At 56.2% G+C, this 17,687-nt stretch overlaps 2 protein-coding genes across 2 annotated transcripts; one reads left to right on the forward strand and one right to left on the reverse strand.

Moving 5' to 3' along the window:
* Positions 1-4,595: 4,595 nt before the first annotated feature.
* Positions 4,596-10,277, forward strand: NCLIV_003640 (conserved hypothetical protein; the record flags this gene model as incomplete). Its single annotated transcript, XM_003879865.1, has 7 exons — positions 4,596-4,736; positions 5,378-6,199; positions 6,593-7,185; positions 7,427-7,540; positions 8,202-8,568; positions 8,928-9,620; positions 10,032-10,277. The coding sequence occupies 7 exons, from the start codon at positions 4,596-4,598 to the stop codon at positions 10,275-10,277; spliced, it is 2,976 nt and encodes a 991-aa protein (XP_003879914.1).
* A 3,246-nt stretch (positions 10,278-13,523) lies between these two features.
* On the reverse strand, positions 13,524-15,875 carry NCLIV_003650 (hypothetical protein; the record flags this gene model as incomplete). Its single annotated transcript, XM_003879866.1, has 5 exons — positions 13,524-13,588; positions 14,113-14,227; positions 14,326-14,494; positions 14,878-15,008; positions 15,345-15,875. 5 exons carry the CDS (start codon positions 15,873-15,875, stop codon positions 13,524-13,526), a joined length of 1,011 nt encoding a protein of 336 aa, XP_003879915.1.
* Positions 15,876-17,687: the final 1,812 nt, after the last annotated feature.

The raw sequence follows: 17,687 nt of genomic DNA on the forward strand, positions 1-17,687 counted from the left end.
GACCGCCTCGTTCTCCACGTTTCAACTCGCCTCGCTGTGGTCTGTGTGTCAGGGTGCTCGACGGCGCTCTCCCCTTCTCTCGGGTGAAGCGCGAGAGCCCTTCTCCTGCGGAGAGACGAGGACTCGTCCGAGCCGGAGACAGAGAGAGAAGAACCTTTGTGGAGGAATCGTACAATCGCTGGGGCTGCGTTCACTCTTTATCGCCTTTCCGCTGCCGCGGCCAGCCTTCGGCGGCGCAGGATGCCTAGGGAGGCAAAATATTCCTGCGCCCGAGATGAAGGGCTACGTTGCCTCTCTCTGTGTGTGCAGTGGGGGGAAGACATCGAGCAGAGAAACTGCAGATGTCTGCGAGTCCAAGTCGACGGCCAGGCGAAAGAGCCACGCGGAAGTTGGCTGGTCGGGGACTCGGGAAGAAATGCGGAGATCGTGGGGAGAGTTATAACGGCTCTAATGCCAAAGAGAAGGAGAAAGGGGCGAATCTACGATGTGGAGAGGCAAAGGGAATCGGAAGAAAAGGAGCCCGCAGGGGACACGAGGTGAATATGTGCCGGCAGAGAACCCTGTCGATTTTGAACGGAGAGGGGCCAAACAACTCCAGTGTCAACCGGGAACAAATTGGCGGCCGGGGGGGGTGGGGGGACCGTTTAATTCATGTGTCCAGTTCGTTGTTTCCGAGGTGCGGAGACAGCTTTGAAGGAGATGGAGATCTTCAGAAAGTCGAGCTCTTAAGCCTGGGACCCGTCCGCTCGGCGTCCACGGGGCGCGAAGGCCGCCCCCGAAACAAACGCGCGAGTTTTGACTCCAGTTTGGAGGACATGTGTTTTTCTCAAGGCTCTGACGCACAAGCCTTTTCTCGCTGCGCTCCGAGGAAAGCGCTCGTGGTCCTTGTTTTTCCCGCCGGGTGTTTAGTCGTCCTTTTCGCGCAAAGTAGCCCGAACGAAGCAGGCAGTTTCTCGGTGGCCGATCCGTGAATCGACACGGCGCTCTGTGTGTGGTTCGGCGCTGTTTTCGCATGCCCTATGAACCTCTGCGTCGCGTGAGAACCTACGGACCTCGTTTCCAAGCTCTTTTAGGACTGTGAACCACCCTGTGCGACGATATCCCTCCTGCACAATCTACTTAAAGGCGCTCTCAAGGACTGCTAGGTGACAAGAAAACTCCCTGTACCAAGAGGCGGCTGCCTGCGTTCGCTCGCAGCCCGCAAGACCGCCTAGAAGACCAGCTGAATCACACCGAGGCTGGCAAGCGTTTCTGTCGAAATCTTTTGGGTCTAGGGCGCAGCGAAGCTGTTCCGACGCGACCGCTTCACGCTGTCTCGCTGCGTGTGCCCGCGTGCGAGCTCTTTTTGTCTGGAAAATCCCCGTGTTTTGCCATTTTCCCGGCATCACAGGCGCGCAGGAGAGGCGAGAGGAGCCGCGCACGCGCGGCAAGCGCGGGTCTCTGCGCCGGTCGTCGCGCGCGGAGTTCAGTTCACCTTTCTGGAGCTGGTTTTTTCTTCCTCGTCGCAGGGAACTCGGGTTTTCGGACGTGCACAGGACGAAGGCTCTCCACTGCGAGACAGCCCTCCTCGGCCGAGCGTGTGTCTGGAGTTGATTTCTAGCCGAAAGGCGCGACGCCCGGCGAGAGCGGCCGCAAAGACAAGACGAGCACGCGCCGGCAGTGGACGCGTGCGGTTCGCAGAGAGAGAGATCAGCTCGGGTACCCCGCCGCGGATTCCGTCACGTGGCGTCTTTGACTAGAAGCTGGCCGATATCTCTGAAAAGCTACGCGCTCGTCTCTGCTAGCTGTGCCGCGGCCACAAACAGGCGCGCAGAGAATCGGTCGCTGATACAGTCGGGGGTTCGGCTGTAGCTGAAAAGTTTGGATTTCGCAAGAATAATATTGCGCGAGCCGCGGTTGGTCAGCCTCTCGCTCTCTTTTGGTGGAATTCATTTGCTCCATGTTTCTTTGTTGCCAGAAAGTCTGCCGCGAGACACGCCTTAAATGGATTTTGGCCTTCGTCCACCGGGAGAATCGAACAGGGAGAACACGCTGTGTCCGCGCGCAGCGTCGACCTTGTCTTGACCGTTTTTCTTCTTCCGAAACAAGAGCAAATCGAGCGGCCGAGCCAGCGCTGTGGTGCGGTCTTTCCTGAGTCTCGGAGGACGACAGGAGTTCAGCCGGAAACGGCTCGGCGGAGGCGATCGTCGCTTTTTTTTTCGTCGGCACTGAAAAACAGGTATCTTCCTGTCGAGAACTTGCAGGACGCGCCCCACTGGACACACACAGTCACAAAAACGGTCGCGCGCGCGCGCCGGTTGATTCTGCCTTTGCCGAGAGAAAACGGAAACATGGGCGCTCGCAGAAGCTGAGGGAAAACGTGTCTGCACACAGTTGAAGAGCCAGGTTCACTTTGAGTTCCCTTGGGTGGCATACGGGGGGTACAGCCCTCTTCGCTGAGTTCGATTAGCCGGAAGAAAATCAAACAGTATTGGAATTCAAGAAAGCAGTTCTCCCAGATCAAACCCCCAAACTGCTAGAGCACAGCCGCTCTTGCTCTTCGCGCCGATTTGAGCCACCTTGAAGGCACAGCACTAGACGCGTACTGAAGGGATAGCTGCGTTCTGAAGGAACATCTGCAATGGAACGGTTGGAAAACCCTGTGGCTGTCTCATGGTCATTTTCAGGGAATGGGACGAGGGCAACTTGGTCATTCCTGAGGTCAACTGGTGACACGTTCCAGAGGTTTGACTGCTCGACAAGAAGACTGGATTTGAATCTGTTTTGAGGTGAGACGCGTTGCATAACCTGACTCCAATCGAAAGGATAACGGAGGCTCTTGCCGTGGCAGACGCGTTTTTACCGAATTCCGGGTGCAAGGACCCCTTTCCTCAAAAGCTCGACCTTGTGGATTCGTAGATCGTAGTACCGGGGCCTGAACTGTAATGGTACAATTTGTCCAAGTGTGATTCATGCCAGGCGCCTGCAGTTGTGTTTGCTCCTTTGTCGCGTTCACCGCGCCAGATACACACTTTGCTTGTCCCCCCCATCGACACCCTCAACAGAATTTCAGCAGGGGCGTCAAAAAGTGTCCCACGCAATGGATGCCCTACACTTGAAATCTTTCATATGGACTAGCTAGTGTCTCGCGCAGCAAACAATATATCGAAAATAGGTGACGAATTCTTTTAATAGACATGGCGCTAGACGCTTACTGAACGGGGACTGCGACCAGGGGGATTCGATTGCCGGTGTTGCCAGCGTCACGGAACTGTCTTTCTGTGGAAACCCCGATCTGGCTGCATATATTGGAGACCGTTAAACTCCCGTACGCTGCAGTGGAACGCCATGAAGCCAATCAAACACCACGTCTTTCTGGGGAGAATTTCTTGTACCTACATTGGCAAACGGCTCCTTTACCCGTGAAGCCAGACTGCGCCCTGTTGCGTCACTGGTCGATGCTTCATGTCCGATGCTCTTAGTTTTCCGTTCCATTTTCGTCCGGATATACCTTCCAAAGCAGTGTGCGGCACTCAAGTGCATTCTTACGTGAACACGAAAACGCGGCTGTCTCTGTGTCACACGGCGGTTCCAATTTGTTTCGCGGCACTCTTCTGCCGCTTCCACCGGCAGGGATATACACTCGTTTGCTGATGTGCGTCTTCTAGTTGTGGTTTTCTGGCCAATCGCGGCTGTCCTCCAGCAGCGTTGTGAAGCGGTTCTGTCGTGCCGCAAAAGAGCGGAAGTGGCTACTGTATTCGAGTCGCGCGTGACATCGAGACACAGTTAATTGTAGCTCGGACGGTATCTCGTTTGACTCATCACTGCCCCCACCTGCAGACGCGTTTTGAACACACTTTCTCCCCGAGTTCTGTTCACCGTATAGTCACTGCCGCTGCACGCTCTTCGCCAGTGTCCTGTCTGTGATGCAAACTCCGACACCTGCGCTAACCTCAGTTCAGGCACACCGTCCACAGGCGGGAACCAGCACACAGCGTGTGTTTTGACGCGTTTCCTGTGGATTGTGTTCAGAAGCTTCCCTCGACGAACGGCCACAAAGTAAGCGCCCTTGCGCGTCTGTCTCGACTCACCGAGAAAACGTTCTGTCCCGTTTCTTCCTGGCTGCGTTCTCCCGGTCCCTTTGCAAACATTTCGCGGAGCGTCGCCGGAGGGGAGGGCAACCTGATCTCTTTTGCAGCGTTGTGGTCCAGATTTTCCGCCAAGTCAGGAGATACTGCCTCTGGCTTCGTGTCTTTCGGGGTTCGTCGGCGTGGGAGGAGACTGCCTGTGTGTTTTCTGCTGAGCCGCGATAGCGGAGACATCTACGCCGACACTGGATTTAACCTGAAAAGCAAAAGCAGGTCGATATTTTTTTTTCCGGGAAGAGCAAACTAGTTGAACCGCTCCTCCGTTTGCGGCACGCATCGCGCCTCTCGCCGCCCCGTGGAAAGTAGACACGACGCCGTTTGCGGGTCTGCCCCAATGCATCTCGCGGTTCTGTGTGTCTTCCGCTAGGTCCGACGACGCTCAAAAAAGCCGCCGTCGGCCGCCGGACGGGTTTTGTTTTTTTCCGCTTATTGCCTTTTAAAGCCAGCTTCGTCCTCGAAAAAAGAACGATGGGGACATCGACGCTGGACGCCAGCGTCGGACCTTCGTCCCAGCCCTTCCAGCTGGCTGCGTTGCCGTCGGACAGGGGATTTTCCTTCGAATCCGAAAGATGGATCCTCGCCGTCCTCGTCATCATCGTTATTGAGTTGGTAAGACGGAAGGAAACGCAATGGTTCCTTTCCGTTTTCGCTAACAGGTCTGGCTTGGCAACGAGCTCTACGGGCTGCGTAGTCACTTTTGTATAACGGCAGGGGGTGGTCTTTTCAAAACACACATGTTCACCTCGAGTCAGCGGGCGCTGTAAAGCAAGGACACACATAGCGTAAAAGCCTCTCTGATTGTTTCTCTTTAGCTCCGTGACGCTGCGTACTGTTTCTGTTTTCTGCGCCGACACCGCGCAGGAAAGGTCGGCGAACTGGGTGGCCTGGCGGCGCGCGCTCGCTTTCTAGAAACGGCAGGTTTCTTGGCCCCCACTGTTTGATCACTAAAGAACGGGCGCACGCGTCGAAGTAGATCGTTTCTTTTCGGCACTTCTTGAGTTGTACGCGTGCGATTTCACGGCAGTTGTTCTCTTTTTTCGGGTCTCTGTGGTTCGCCCGCCCCGTCAGGTGTGCCCGTGCCTGTCCACTCTCGCTGCGTTGTGCTGTGCACTTTCTTTCCGGCGTTTGTACGGGCGAGGTCTGTGGTCTTTTGCGTCTCCGACGCTGGATTGCGAGCGTGCGCGCGTTCACGTCTCTCTGTGTGTCCACACAGCCGTTGTGTGGTTGCCTCGAACTCGCTCTGTCTTCAGGCGGGTCTTCTGCTGTACCTCGTCGGGAGGACAGTACGACGTCGGTGTACCGGTTCATGCGATGAATCGTGCCCAAAGGCGAATTCTTGCGCCTCGCCGGAGTCGCCGCCGCTCATGATCGGCGAGGTGACGCCTCTTCCGCAGAAGAAGGGGTTTTCCACTCCCAAGCAGGATGCCAGCCTCGTCCACTCCGAATGTTCAACATTTGAGGCTCTGCCGAACGACCTCCGGCTGTCTTCTTCGCATTCCGGGGATTTCGTCTCTCCTCCCGCAGATGCCCAGAATGCAGGCGTGGAGCCGGAGCCCGGTCTCGCTTGCGCGGAAGACGCTGTGCCATGGCCGCTCAAGTCCAAGGAAAAACTCACGGTGTTTTTCGATTCCGACTCGTCGATCTCGTCTCTTTCCCGGGTTTTCCCCGCCCCGCTCGGTGCACGTCCACAGGGGATTCCGAGAGTCGAGGAGAAAGCAAAGAGCGGCCGCAGCAGAATGCTGCCGGCGGCTCTTCTTGCCGCCCTCGAGGGCGTCTCGGATTCGGTGTCGACACACGCGCCGGAGGGAGACTCGAACAAGCGCGCCGGCAAGGATGAGAGAAGCGCTGCCGACCGCTCGGAAGGCAGTGCATATGACCTTAAGGCTGTAGGAAAGAGGACTGACGGCTCCGATGACAGGCGGCTGCAGTGTTCCTTCCCCGGCTCCTCGGTCGAGTCGCTTTCCAGCGTGTGGAAGGCAGCAGGCACGCTTCACGACGAAGACGACATCAGCGATATGAGGGAACGGCGGATGTACCCTCGGAGGTCCATGCTTCAGTGTCGCCTTGCGATGGTAAGCTAGCTCGTGTCAAACGACCCGACTCAACGTGCGAGAATCAGGGACAGATTCGAACGCAAAACATCGAAACCTGCAGCGAAGTTTTTTTATTCTATGCAGAACTGGTGCAGGACCCGAACTCGACATCTGTGATTCGCCTTTCCTGCTGAGCCGAAGAGGCTCACATAGACCGTTTCCGGGTGTATACACAACTAGACCTCAAAAACCTCGATAGCTGGCAAGCTGAGGGAGTGAGAAAAAGACGAGAAACGGCGCATGCAACCATCCGTTTCTCCGCGCCACGCAAGTGTCGTCCCAGAGAGGGCCCTTGGCGCTGGTTTCCTCAGGGTTCCGCGCGGTTGCCCATGCTCCTCCCGCCAGTCTCACTCTTTCTTTGTCGTTCTCCAGCAAGAGCGGCAAGCGATGTTCATGGGGAGAAGTCGGGAGGACGAGAAGCTGTCGTGCTCCCCTTACACAGACGCGGGTAGCCCTTCTGTTTGCGGTCAGGTGGAGGACTTGCTCTTGCCGTCGTCGTCTCTCGAGTTGGTGCGGAGTCTCCGGTGTGAGGCGGTCGATCCCTCGGCGCGTCTCCGTTCCTTCCAGAATTCCCGCGCGTCGCGTTTCTCAGGTGGAGCCTCAAACGGGTCGACAGGTTCCGTGCTGGTGGCCTCCTCGCAAGACTCGCTCGAATCGCTCTCTGCCACGGAGGCTGGGTTCAGTTCCGAAGACCTCCAGAAGCGGGGTCGTTGTGGCTACGCCGACGAGCGACAGTCGGGCACCTTCGCAGCGCGGGGGAGTCCAACGCACCGCGGGGTTTCCGCGCGGGAGGACAGAGTGACGGGCGACGAAGAGTCCGCTGCTGAGCGGCGAGACCAGGTGGACCGGGAGGGTTTGTGGCGGAGGGCGACTGGCGCTGAAAGCCCGTCCAAGGTGGCAGAAAAAACCCGCCTGAACAAGACCACTCCTCCCGCAAAGGGAGAGTTTGAGCACGTCCTTGAAAGGTAGGTGTTTACGTCCGGGAAGGGAAAGGTGTACGTTTTTTTCCGGGTTCAGCGCCCGATGCAGGTGTGGAGATACGCGACACGACAGGCTCTCCAGCGCTTTCTCGCGAGTGGTGTGTTTCTCCCGGGAACGGCCAAAAGGCGTACGTTTTTTGCGCTTGACAAACAGGCGTTTTTCAGTCGCGGGAGTCCGGATGGCAGAACTTGCGGGGTTTTCCTTTCCGCTTTTTTCCTGCGACAGAGCCATGAAGCTCAAGCAACTCGACATCGCGATCACCGTTCACGACAGCCTGCGCGCAGCAAACGTCAAGATTGATCGCAGGAGCTACACACTCCTCGTCCAAATCGCGATGAGGTAAGACACACATAAAGATCATAGCTAGACCGTGTATTGCTATTATCACATTATATAAGTAGATTTTGTCTCTGTACAAATGATACGCGATCGAGAACTGTATAACTCAAATCGAATAAACAGAGACATTATAGTACCTAGGATACTGAATATCACTCCAGTTATGAGATAATCGCCGACCGCGTGGTCCGGTGCGGCGGACTGACACGGTTTTTCCTGTGACGCGATGTCCCCGTCGCTTTCGTCCTTCGCGACAGGCCAAAGGCGCTTCGAGCTGCATCCGCCTGGCGGCCCTCTTCCTCCTCGGCAGGCACCGATCACACTGATGGAACGCGTTCTGTGTAGACAGCTGTGCGCACGCGAGTGTGTCGGGCATTCGCGCGTCCTCGATTTACGTGCGCATGCTCGAAAACACCGAATGTCTTGCAACCTGGCTTCTGCGTGGATAAAGGGCCGGCCGGTATCTTCCCACACACAGTGTGCGCAGCGAGTCTGCCAGTTTTCTCGACTTTCGATCTCGTTCGAGGTCGCGCGCGCAGGACTCTTGGCCTTTCGCAGGGGATCCGGTGGCGCTCAGAGTGCGCTGTCGCCCCATGTGTCTCTGTGTGTCTCGGCGAGCGGCCGCGAAAAGGAAGTTGCGTGTCTCTGCTTGTCTGTTCAGCCGCAAAGACGTCGCCTTGCAGTCCCAGTGGCTGCTGGAGATGATCGACGAAGGCCACGCAATCGACGCGAGTTGGCTAGATCGTCTCCTCGCTGCGGCGTCAGTCTGCGATCCGCCCGCCGCCGCGGCTCTCCAAAAGGAGCTAGAGTCGCGCAGCGCGTCGCTCTCGCCGGAGTGCCTGGAGGTTCTCAAGAGTGCGAAAACCTACATCTCTGTCGGCGCAAATTTGCTGCGACGCGCAGTAGGCGGGACCGGCAGGCGACTCCGACATGAAGAGAAGAAGGCGCGGAAGGGCTCTAAGGGAGAAGACGAGGAAGGGGCGAGCGACGCGTCTCTCTCCCATGCGTCCGGCGAAGGAAAACGCGAGGTATACGCTGCAGAGAAGGCGAGAGAAATCGGAGCACCACAGCCGGGAGATAGGTCCAAATGGGGCGCGAGAATGTCGATTCGAGACGTTCGAGCGACGAAATGCGGAGGGCAGACGCCCGTCTGTGTTGGGGGCTAGCATCTCGCGCCTGCGGGAATAACGACACGGCAAGGGCGAGGGTGAGAAAAAAGGAGACAGCGAGAGACGGAAGGCACTCTACGGGGAAGTGAGGGGGAGGCTTTCTTTTCTGCGGCGGTCACTTTCTGGTGGAAAGAGGGGAATGGGAAAAGAGGCGCGGGGTAGCTGTTTTGTGTTTCTGTTTCAGTCACCTCGCATTTTTGCCTGCGTGTGACTCTCAGGAGCTCGGGGAGAACGAGGCCGGTTCCGGAGGACAACAGACGGCGTCGGGGAACAGGTCGCCTTCCAGTTTGCCCACCTTGAACCCGCATGCTCCGGAGTTTGTTCCGTTGACGCTTCGCTCCCTGTCCTGCCGCACGGAGACACTTGGTGTGGCGCCGTACGCTGCGATTTCTCCGTCTTTCTCTCCTCTCTCGGTGTCTTCGCAAGCTGCCACGGTGCCGCCGTCCTGCGCAGTCGCGGCCCCAGCACTGAACCTGAATGCGTTCGGCACCACGTCGTCCGCCTTGTCGCCGGCTCTCTCGAAGAAGGGTGGTGTGGCGTCGCCTTTGTCGACGCTTCGCCTTCTCCAGGCTCACGCGCCGCCGTGCGTCGCTACACCGGACGCAGTCGCCGCGTCGCTCTTGGCAGTGCTGTCTTCCACCTCGCTTTCGTCGGTTCCAGAGCCGATGCGGACGCCTGTGCCGACGCCGCCGGGCTACGCCCTCGCGGCAAGGGCCGAAGAGGTTAAGCCCCGAAGCGCGGCAGAGACGGGCGCCGACGCGGAGAAGACCACGCTTCGCCTTCAAATGCAGGAAATGTACACGCGAGCGAAAGAGGGGAGAGGAAAGGGAGCGCATGCGGGATCCACCTTGGGGAAAGATGCGAAGGAGAAAGAGCGGACGAATGAGAAAAGGGAGGTGCGAAGCAACGAGGTAGGCCGCGAAGCGAGAGGACCCCGGCGGACTGAGGAGCCGGAAGCGAAGCGAACAGCGGCGAAGAAAGAACACTGGAAGGGGCTCACAGCTAGAGAAAACAAAGCGAGAGACGTGCCACTGACAGAGCGAACGCCAGTCGTCAATGGAGCGGCAGGCGGCTGGGTCACGGGCAACGGGGACTGTGGGAGGTGTATAGACGGCAGGAAGGTGATGTGTTTGTGAGGGGAGGTTGCGGTAGATTGCAAGTGAAGCGACAACTTCTGCGATCGGGTGGCGTGTCCATGAAATTTTAAAACCTCTCCAGGAGGGAGCCGTGCAGGCGTTGCGGGGAAGCGGTAGCATGGGGTGTTTTCCTTGTTTCTGTTTGTGGTCTTGATCGTCGGTTTCGTTTTTTTCCTGTTTTTCCAGCTGGAGAAGGCGTCGTGCCTAGATCAGTTCAAGGCGTTCAACGTCAGAATGTCCGGTGCGCTCAACGCACCTGCGCTCGGTGGGAGGAGGCCGCCCTGCACGCTGTCTTCGGACAGAGAAGGGAAGAAAGAAGTCGAGAACGGCGAGAAGTCTGTGCGGAGTTCGCTCCCGAACAGCGGCACAACGAGTGCGTACCACGGCGATGACGAGCGAGGAGCGAGCGACGAGAGCGCTCAGAGTGAATAGGAGAACGCATGCGGCGAGGCACACGCCCCCGAGAACAAGAAGTGGGAACCCGAAGCGCGGTATTGCACCCAGAGAGAGGAGCCGCCGAGGACTGAGGCCGATATGCACGAAAGACCTCAGCTTTCCAGGGGTTAAGAACCTCTGCTGCGTCTCAACAGTGCGCTCCGCGAAGGTATAACGGTTTTGGAGGCTGCAAACACCAACTGCGGATATGCGCGGCGAGAGGAAGACGAATGCGGAGCGTCAACGGGAACGAAAAGGACCAGGGTCGTCAGGAGTGAAATCAAGCAGCTTTTCGCGGCATTTTCGGAGACTTCGAGGCGAGGCACGCCGCTGGGGAGCCTGAAACCCTGGGTGGAGCGCTGATGGTTTGTGGGGAAGGCGTTCTTATATAGAGAGTGGAAAAGCAGCGGGTTTCCGGAACAGGGATGTGTGACTGAAGGACGACTTACCTTGGACAGCGCCGACGGCCGACGAGTCCGCGAAACGCACGAGGTGTTTTGCGAAGCAAGTCTCTGTTTTTTAAGGGTATATCCGTACGAAGGTGAACCTCTTTTTCCTGTGTACGTACATCTGGAGAGCGTGCCGGCCTACGACTGGATGTAGGCCTCCAGAATTCGATGTGTGTGTGTGAGTGTACAGCCTGCGTTGGTTTCTCCGTGCGCATGTACAGTTCTCTTGAAAAAATCGCATACCCGAAGGGACGACTTGACCGGTTCGCGTTCGAAGCCGTATGTAGGGGAGGGAGTATCTGGGGACGCGGTCGCTCCCCGTGCACCGCTGTGTGTTTTCTCTGGTTTTTGAGGCGCCTCGGAGCGATTTACGAGAAATGAAGAGTCCTAGCTCGCGCCAGGGTGGAGAACGACGGGAAGAACGAAATGCAGAACCGGGGCTGGATGGCTCGCCCTATGTCCACTTTCCTTTGCATTTTGCCGAGACCGCTTTCTTCCGCGCGTCCGTGGAAACCTGATTTTTTGTCCGGGCATGACACGCCGAGAGAACACTACGAGAGAGGGAAGGGCGGAGGGTAGGAGCTTCATGCGAGGGCCGAGACAGCGATGCGATTCATGTCGCACGTCGCTTTTGCCGTGTTTTCGGACGAAGAAGTCCGAATTTCAAAGCATTGAGCGTGGAAAGGTTCTCTCGAGGTGCTGCGGGATTCAGTCGACACAAAAGAACGCAAGCCGGTCTTTAGGAGGCCGAGCGTATATACTTTTATACCGGTTGCGGCGGCAGAAAACAAACCGCTGTTGTCTTTTGGGAGGGATGGTGCGTGATTCCGGCGTACCTTGTCGGAAAGACGCGCACACATGTACACATAAGGTACGCAAATCTTTGTATCCGTTTCCAGGTACCCGAGAGAGTGTGAATCCAAGCCTGCGCACGACCTTGTCAGCTTTGCGTGGCACTAGTGTGTAGAGGCGCGGAAAATGCCGGCGGGAAGCAGGACCGACGCCAGCAGTCTCGGCAGATGTTTCTTCGGCGACATTTCGCCTCGCGCTGGGGCGCAGGACGCTTGTGTGTGTTGCTTGTTTTGGGTCTTGAACATGCAAGGCCTCCCCAGGGACTTTGAAGGGAATTCTTGCAAGGTGTGAGGAGCGCGCCTCTCGTGTGTCCACCGCGTGTAACCCGCCGCGTTCCGTGCTTCCCGATGTTTCTACCGAGAACACCCCACTGGGAATCCGAATGGAGTTGTCCAGCGTTTTCCCCGTGCCCCGGCCTCCACTCTTTGACCGAAATTTCTTTTACATCCACAAGCACTGAGCAAAGGCTGTCTCAGCTCTGGAAACGCTCTGAGTGTCGATCTCACGACGGGTGCTGGCGAGGAAGGTTTCAGGTTCGGTCGCCGACGTGTCTCACGCAGGGAGACTACGAAGCAAAACGGCGCGACGTTCACCATCGTTACGTCTGTATAGTGTTCACTTTCCTCTCGCAGCACACACAGACAGAGCTGCACGGCCCCCACGCGCTCTTTCTTGTCTCGACCAAAGATCCCGCCAGAGTGCTTCAGTGAAGTCGGCGTTCGTGGAATAACGCAGACTACACAGGTGAACGGGCCGCAGTCTGCGGCGTGCCCACCTGTGTAGTCTGCCTTTTCACAAAACCCGAAAGGGAGGGGAACACCGAATTTCCGTCGCGCTGGGAAAAGCGCCCGCAGACCCAGACACCGAAACGGAAGTCCCATGCCCCAGCAAAGAAGGTGCCCATCCAAAGGACACACATAGATGAAAACGGCAGGCGAAACACTAGCGAAAAGGTGTTGTAGAGTTACATGCGAATGTGCTTAGCGATAACGTTCTTTTGCTTGTCGAAGACTAACCTTGCCGCGTTCGCGGCAGACATTGGACCGGCAACGACTGAACGCACTCCTCCTTTGGAGCAGAACCCGGAAGAAAAAATCACGGGAAGCTGCAGAAGACGAAATCGCAGAACGCAGTGGGACCGACACTTCCCCCGAATCCTCCCACTCGGGTTCTTTCAAATTTGTGTTCCACCGATACTCTCGTAGCTCGTGAACGCACCACTGCTGACCTCTCGACTGTTCTTTCTGTTTCTTCCGCTTCTGCCTCACCCATTTTCCTTTGTCTTCCTGACTCAGCGACTAGACGGTCAGACTGCACTCCGCGACACTTTCTATCACGACGAACGCGCCGAGAACAACAACCTCCTTCTCGGCATATCTCGCCTGCCTATATATATATATATATATATATATATAAATGTATGCCGGTGGACGCGAAGAAACGGGGAGAGTCTTTTCGCACTCCCACTTTTTTGCGTCCAGTGCCAAGTGTTGTCCTAGCTACGTGGACGTGGAAAATGCACTAAACTTTTTGTGCCTTTTTTCTCCAATCAGGGTTCGTGGTTTGAGTTCTCAACAGACACACGCTCCTGCCTCTCCTCTTGTGTGGAGTCGTTAGCGATCACAGAGACCCATGCGGCCGACACTTGTAACATGTGAGAAAGAAAAGAGACGGAAACAGAAAGAGGAAACTGAGCAGCTTCATTGAAGCGCACGAGTGACTTGGAAGTGACGAGCGGGAACGCAGGCCGACAGAGAAAACAGAACGAGGCTCTTTCTCTTGATACCGTTTTTCCACGACCGAAAACTCTCCATCGCTCCTTCAGTCTCTGGCCGGCAGACCCACGAATCCAAGCGAAAGCCTTCCTGTCGACCTGGACGTCTTCTTTTCCTATTCCTCGCTGAGAGGTACCCCCCCCCCCCCCGCCCACAGATCGCGCGCCTCAAGCAGCCTCGATTTCCCTCATCTCCTGAGCAAGACGCCGGGGAATCTCGTTGCCCCACTTGCCTGCACACGCGACGCGGGAAACAAAAAGGGGAAAAAGCGCTGCACTTTCTACCCCTGTCTCCCAAACGCCCGTCTGAATCTTAACAGTTTCTCGTCGGAAAAACCGCGCAGCCCTTGAGGGCAACGTACGCATACGGTAAAACACACTCTGACGGGGAACTCTGCTCGCCACGCAGACATATACATGCAAAAAGAAAGGAGCAAAAAACGGAAAACCTATCTGTCCATGCGTATTATACGCGGAGAAAACCGGTCGCACCTGTGTTAACTGTGCTTGGACATAGGGTCCCCGCACTAAACAGCCCATGCTGACATGCCAAAGTGAATGCATGTACGTAGGAATACATGCATGCAGGGAGCCTGTTTTTCCGTCTCGCAGCGGCGGAAGAGTTCTGTCTTTCGGGCACGCAATCTATCGGCCTGCACGGCACCCCGCGGAATCTCTCTCTTTGATGGCTCGGCGCACGTGAAAAGAGTCTGTTTGCTTTCCGGCAGTTTTTCCCGTTTCCAGAAAAGACGCTTACCTTCCAGGAAGAGTTCTGAGTAGGCTTGGTGACCTGCTGGCCACCGCACGTACTCGTTGCAGTTCCACATTTTCTGGCCCTTCTCAAGGAGCTTTATGTCGAAGACGTCCTCGACCTGAGTGTGCAAGCGCAGGCAGCCACAAGCTTCGTTTTTCACAGAACTGCGAAACACACGACACACACGCTCTCTGACTCCTTTCACGACAAGCTTACGTCCGGGTCAACGGGGAACGGATCTTTGCCATCGGGGAGAGAGTAGAAGACTCGAACGAGCATGAAGATTTGATCGCACTCGCCGCAGCGGTACAGAAAGCCCTCGCGGCAGCGGAACCAGAGAGGCACATGCTCTTTCTCGCCAGTTCCTCCTGTGCAGCCGACGATCCTGAAAAAACAAAAGACACCAGCTGCGTCCGATTCGAGAGCGTGTGGCGACGGCCCCGTCCAGGCACAAGTGGACACAGCCAACAAAAGAGAGGGACGCATGTGCTCCGTTTTCTTTCCGCTTGTCTGAAAAACAGTCACCGTGGAAAACAAAGTTATGCCAAGAAAACAAGGCGGTTCTGTCTCCTGCTTATCTTCTTTCGTGACCGTTTTGGGATAGCTCACAGACACAGCATGCACGGTGTGCCACGCTCCCGCTTGCCTTTTGCTATGCGCCTCCTCCGGTGTTTCTAGCCTTCTCGGCGCCTTCTGCTTCTCTTCTCTTCAGCTGCCGCCTCTCCACTTGTCTTTTTTTTTCTTGCTGCGAGTGCTCTCTTTTCTCACCGATCGGTCGTCACCGAGGGGCACAAAACAGGCTTCTCGATAGTGCCGAAAGGTCCGACGAACGCAGCAGCGCGCAAATGTTCGTACAGCTCCAGCAGGCCAACCATGTGCTCGGTTTCCTCAGTCACAATCTAAACAGACACACGAGACGCCGCCATAAACACAGGCCGAAAAGTCCACAAAACACCAAAATGCAAAGAAAAGGCCACGGAGACCACACGCAGCCACTCCCGAAAAACTTACCTCGCCTGCGTCTAAGCACTGGCATCCCGTGTACACGAAATGGATGCACACGCACACGCATCTACGGGATACATCTTCATGGGTGTACCTATCCGCACACACATACATATATATATATATATATATATATATATAAATTCATCTATAGGATAGGCATATGCTTGAATGGTAAGGTTCAAGTGTCTCGGTGAATGTGGATGTGTTTTGGGCTGAGTGTTCCTCACCTGCATGCCCATGTCTCTAGCAAGTTGTTTGTAGCTTTTTTGCGGGAGCGTGGCAGGGTCGAGGATGACAGCCTCGCCCCTGAGTTTCCAGTACCAGTAGTTTTCAAAGAAGTCGAGATCTTTGGGGTTTTTGCTCATCAGTTCCGCGACGTTTTTCGGCATGGTGTCGGAAGGGAGTTCGAAGTCTTCGGGCATCGTTCGGCCAAAGTGCAAGTACGTGCGCTTCGCTGTGCATGCGCTGGCAGACTGTGTCCCTGCGAGCGCTCGTGGAGAAAGAGAAGAGGAACACAGCAGAGACGAGAGAGAGCTCGAAGAAGACGCGGAAGAGGCGGACGAGAGCACAGAGAGAGACGAGAAGGATTTCTTGGCCGACGGGTACCACCCCAAGGAGAGGCTCTTGGGGACCAGGTTTCTCGACGCCGCCCCCGACGCGAGCATGCAGGAAAGACGAGAAGCCACCATCTTGACGAAGGATGCCTGAACAAAAGCATGGAAAGAAACGGTGACAACGAGGCTGCTCCAGTTGGACATCTGGAGACAAGACGAGAACGTGCAGAGATGCCCTCAACGATCGAAACCCCAAAACGGTGACACACCAAAAAAGGAAAACACTCGTGTGTGCCCCTGAGCCGGTGCCCTCAAACCCAGCATGCGGACGCTCCAACAGGCATGCGGTGCAAAGTGAAGAGGGGATCTACAGGCATCCAGAGGTAGTCGCGGAACTGCTAAAGAAATGGAGACAACATGCTCGATCCTCGTTGCTGGCTCCGACCTGCAGGGACTCCGCGAGAGAGACGCGGAATCGTCAGAAAATAAGAAAGGCCGGGGCGAGTGCGAGGGAAAGGCAGAAGCACGGGAGGAGAGGAAATGCACCGAGGGAACGCTGAACGGACAGCACGAGAAGGGAGAGGACGCGGAGCGCAGTGCTCCAAAGAGAGGATGGGCAAGAGATGACGAGGAAAGAGCGGTAAGGAAGAAGTACGAACAGAGGACCTCCAGAGAGACGACGCGTGGTTGTTTTAACACAAGTAGAGCACGAGGGCGAGAGAAATGTTGCGGTGACAAGGCTGTCACCCCTCCTCCATCCGAGGTCATTCGGCGTAAAACGGCGTCTATCTCTGTCTTCCCTGAACGCCCTCCCGCTTATCGGTGACAAGAAGAAAGAAGAGGAAGCGTTCCCCAATCCAAGACTGTCCCGAGAAAAGAGGACTGCGGCGTGCCCCAAAACAGGCAGCATCCGGTATGTTGATGGCCGGCGTCAGACGTGTGTTCAAAGGGCCCCTCGCATCAGAGACAGATATGCATTCCTTCTTGAACTCCGGCGTCTCGAGAAGGAGGATGTCCAAAGAATGAGAAAAACCTATGTGTTTCGTTCGTTGGCTCTGCCTGTAGCCCCTACAATGCCACTGGTTCCCCCGGTTTGCCTCTTCCCGGTACGGGAACGCATGGAGCGCACCACATCGAAAAAGAGACATAACGGAGAGACGGGTGTCTTCTCTCGTCGTTTATCTGGTTGGAGGGCAAGGACTACAAGGGCAGGATGGATAAAGAACCAGATCGAGAGCCATTGCATCCCTTCTCGCTCCCGTCACCGTCATTGCACGCAGGCACTCCTCCAGACGGCGTGCGGAGTATCCCCGAAATTTGACGAGGCAGAGCCTTGTCACAAGACAGACGAAAAAGAGGACCAGTCTTCTTCCTCGTCACCGGAGTTTGCCCGCAAAAGAGCGGTGCGCTGGCCAGAAAAGTTGTTGGAATCACCGGGAAGGCGACGAAGCAGCACCACGAGCTGTACGTACACCTGGAAAGGTGTGCATGAATTCAGTTGCCACACCCTGCCTCGGCCACAGAAGCAGAGGAAACTTACCCGGTTTTGTGTCCACAAATTGCAAGAGTCCGGTCGCGGAGCCTCGAGAAGCAATTTATTGGTCGTGTTTGCTATGTCCATGCAAGACCGAGTCGCCGCTCGACCTTGCTCCGGTTGTTCGTCGTCCTTTCGGTCAGCAGAAGAACAGAACGCGCTTTGTATTCTTCGGAAACCCTTCCAGAAAAAAAATCACTTCTTACACGATTTTGTGTCTTGGGTCCACTTCTTTTCGTAATCCCCGGACACGGGCCGCGCTTTGTCGGCACTGGCATCCCGAAGATACGCCGACGAAAAACAACAGTCGCAACGCTTTCTGACGCCCCCCCGTCGGGGCCTCTTCGGACTGGAACCATTGGAGGCTAGCAGCGGTTCAGCGGCGCAACAGTTGTCTCAGAACAAGTTTCCTTTCTGCCTATCTGCCACAGAGCGGAGCACAACGTCCACAGAGTCGAGATTCAGGCACACAATTTCCCGGG

Source organism: Neospora caninum, chromosome Ib (assembly GCF_000208865.1).
Source record: "Neospora caninum Liverpool complete genome, chromosome Ib".
Classification (NCBI taxonomy): Eukaryota; Apicomplexa; class Conoidasida; order Eucoccidiorida; family Sarcocystidae; genus Neospora; species Neospora caninum.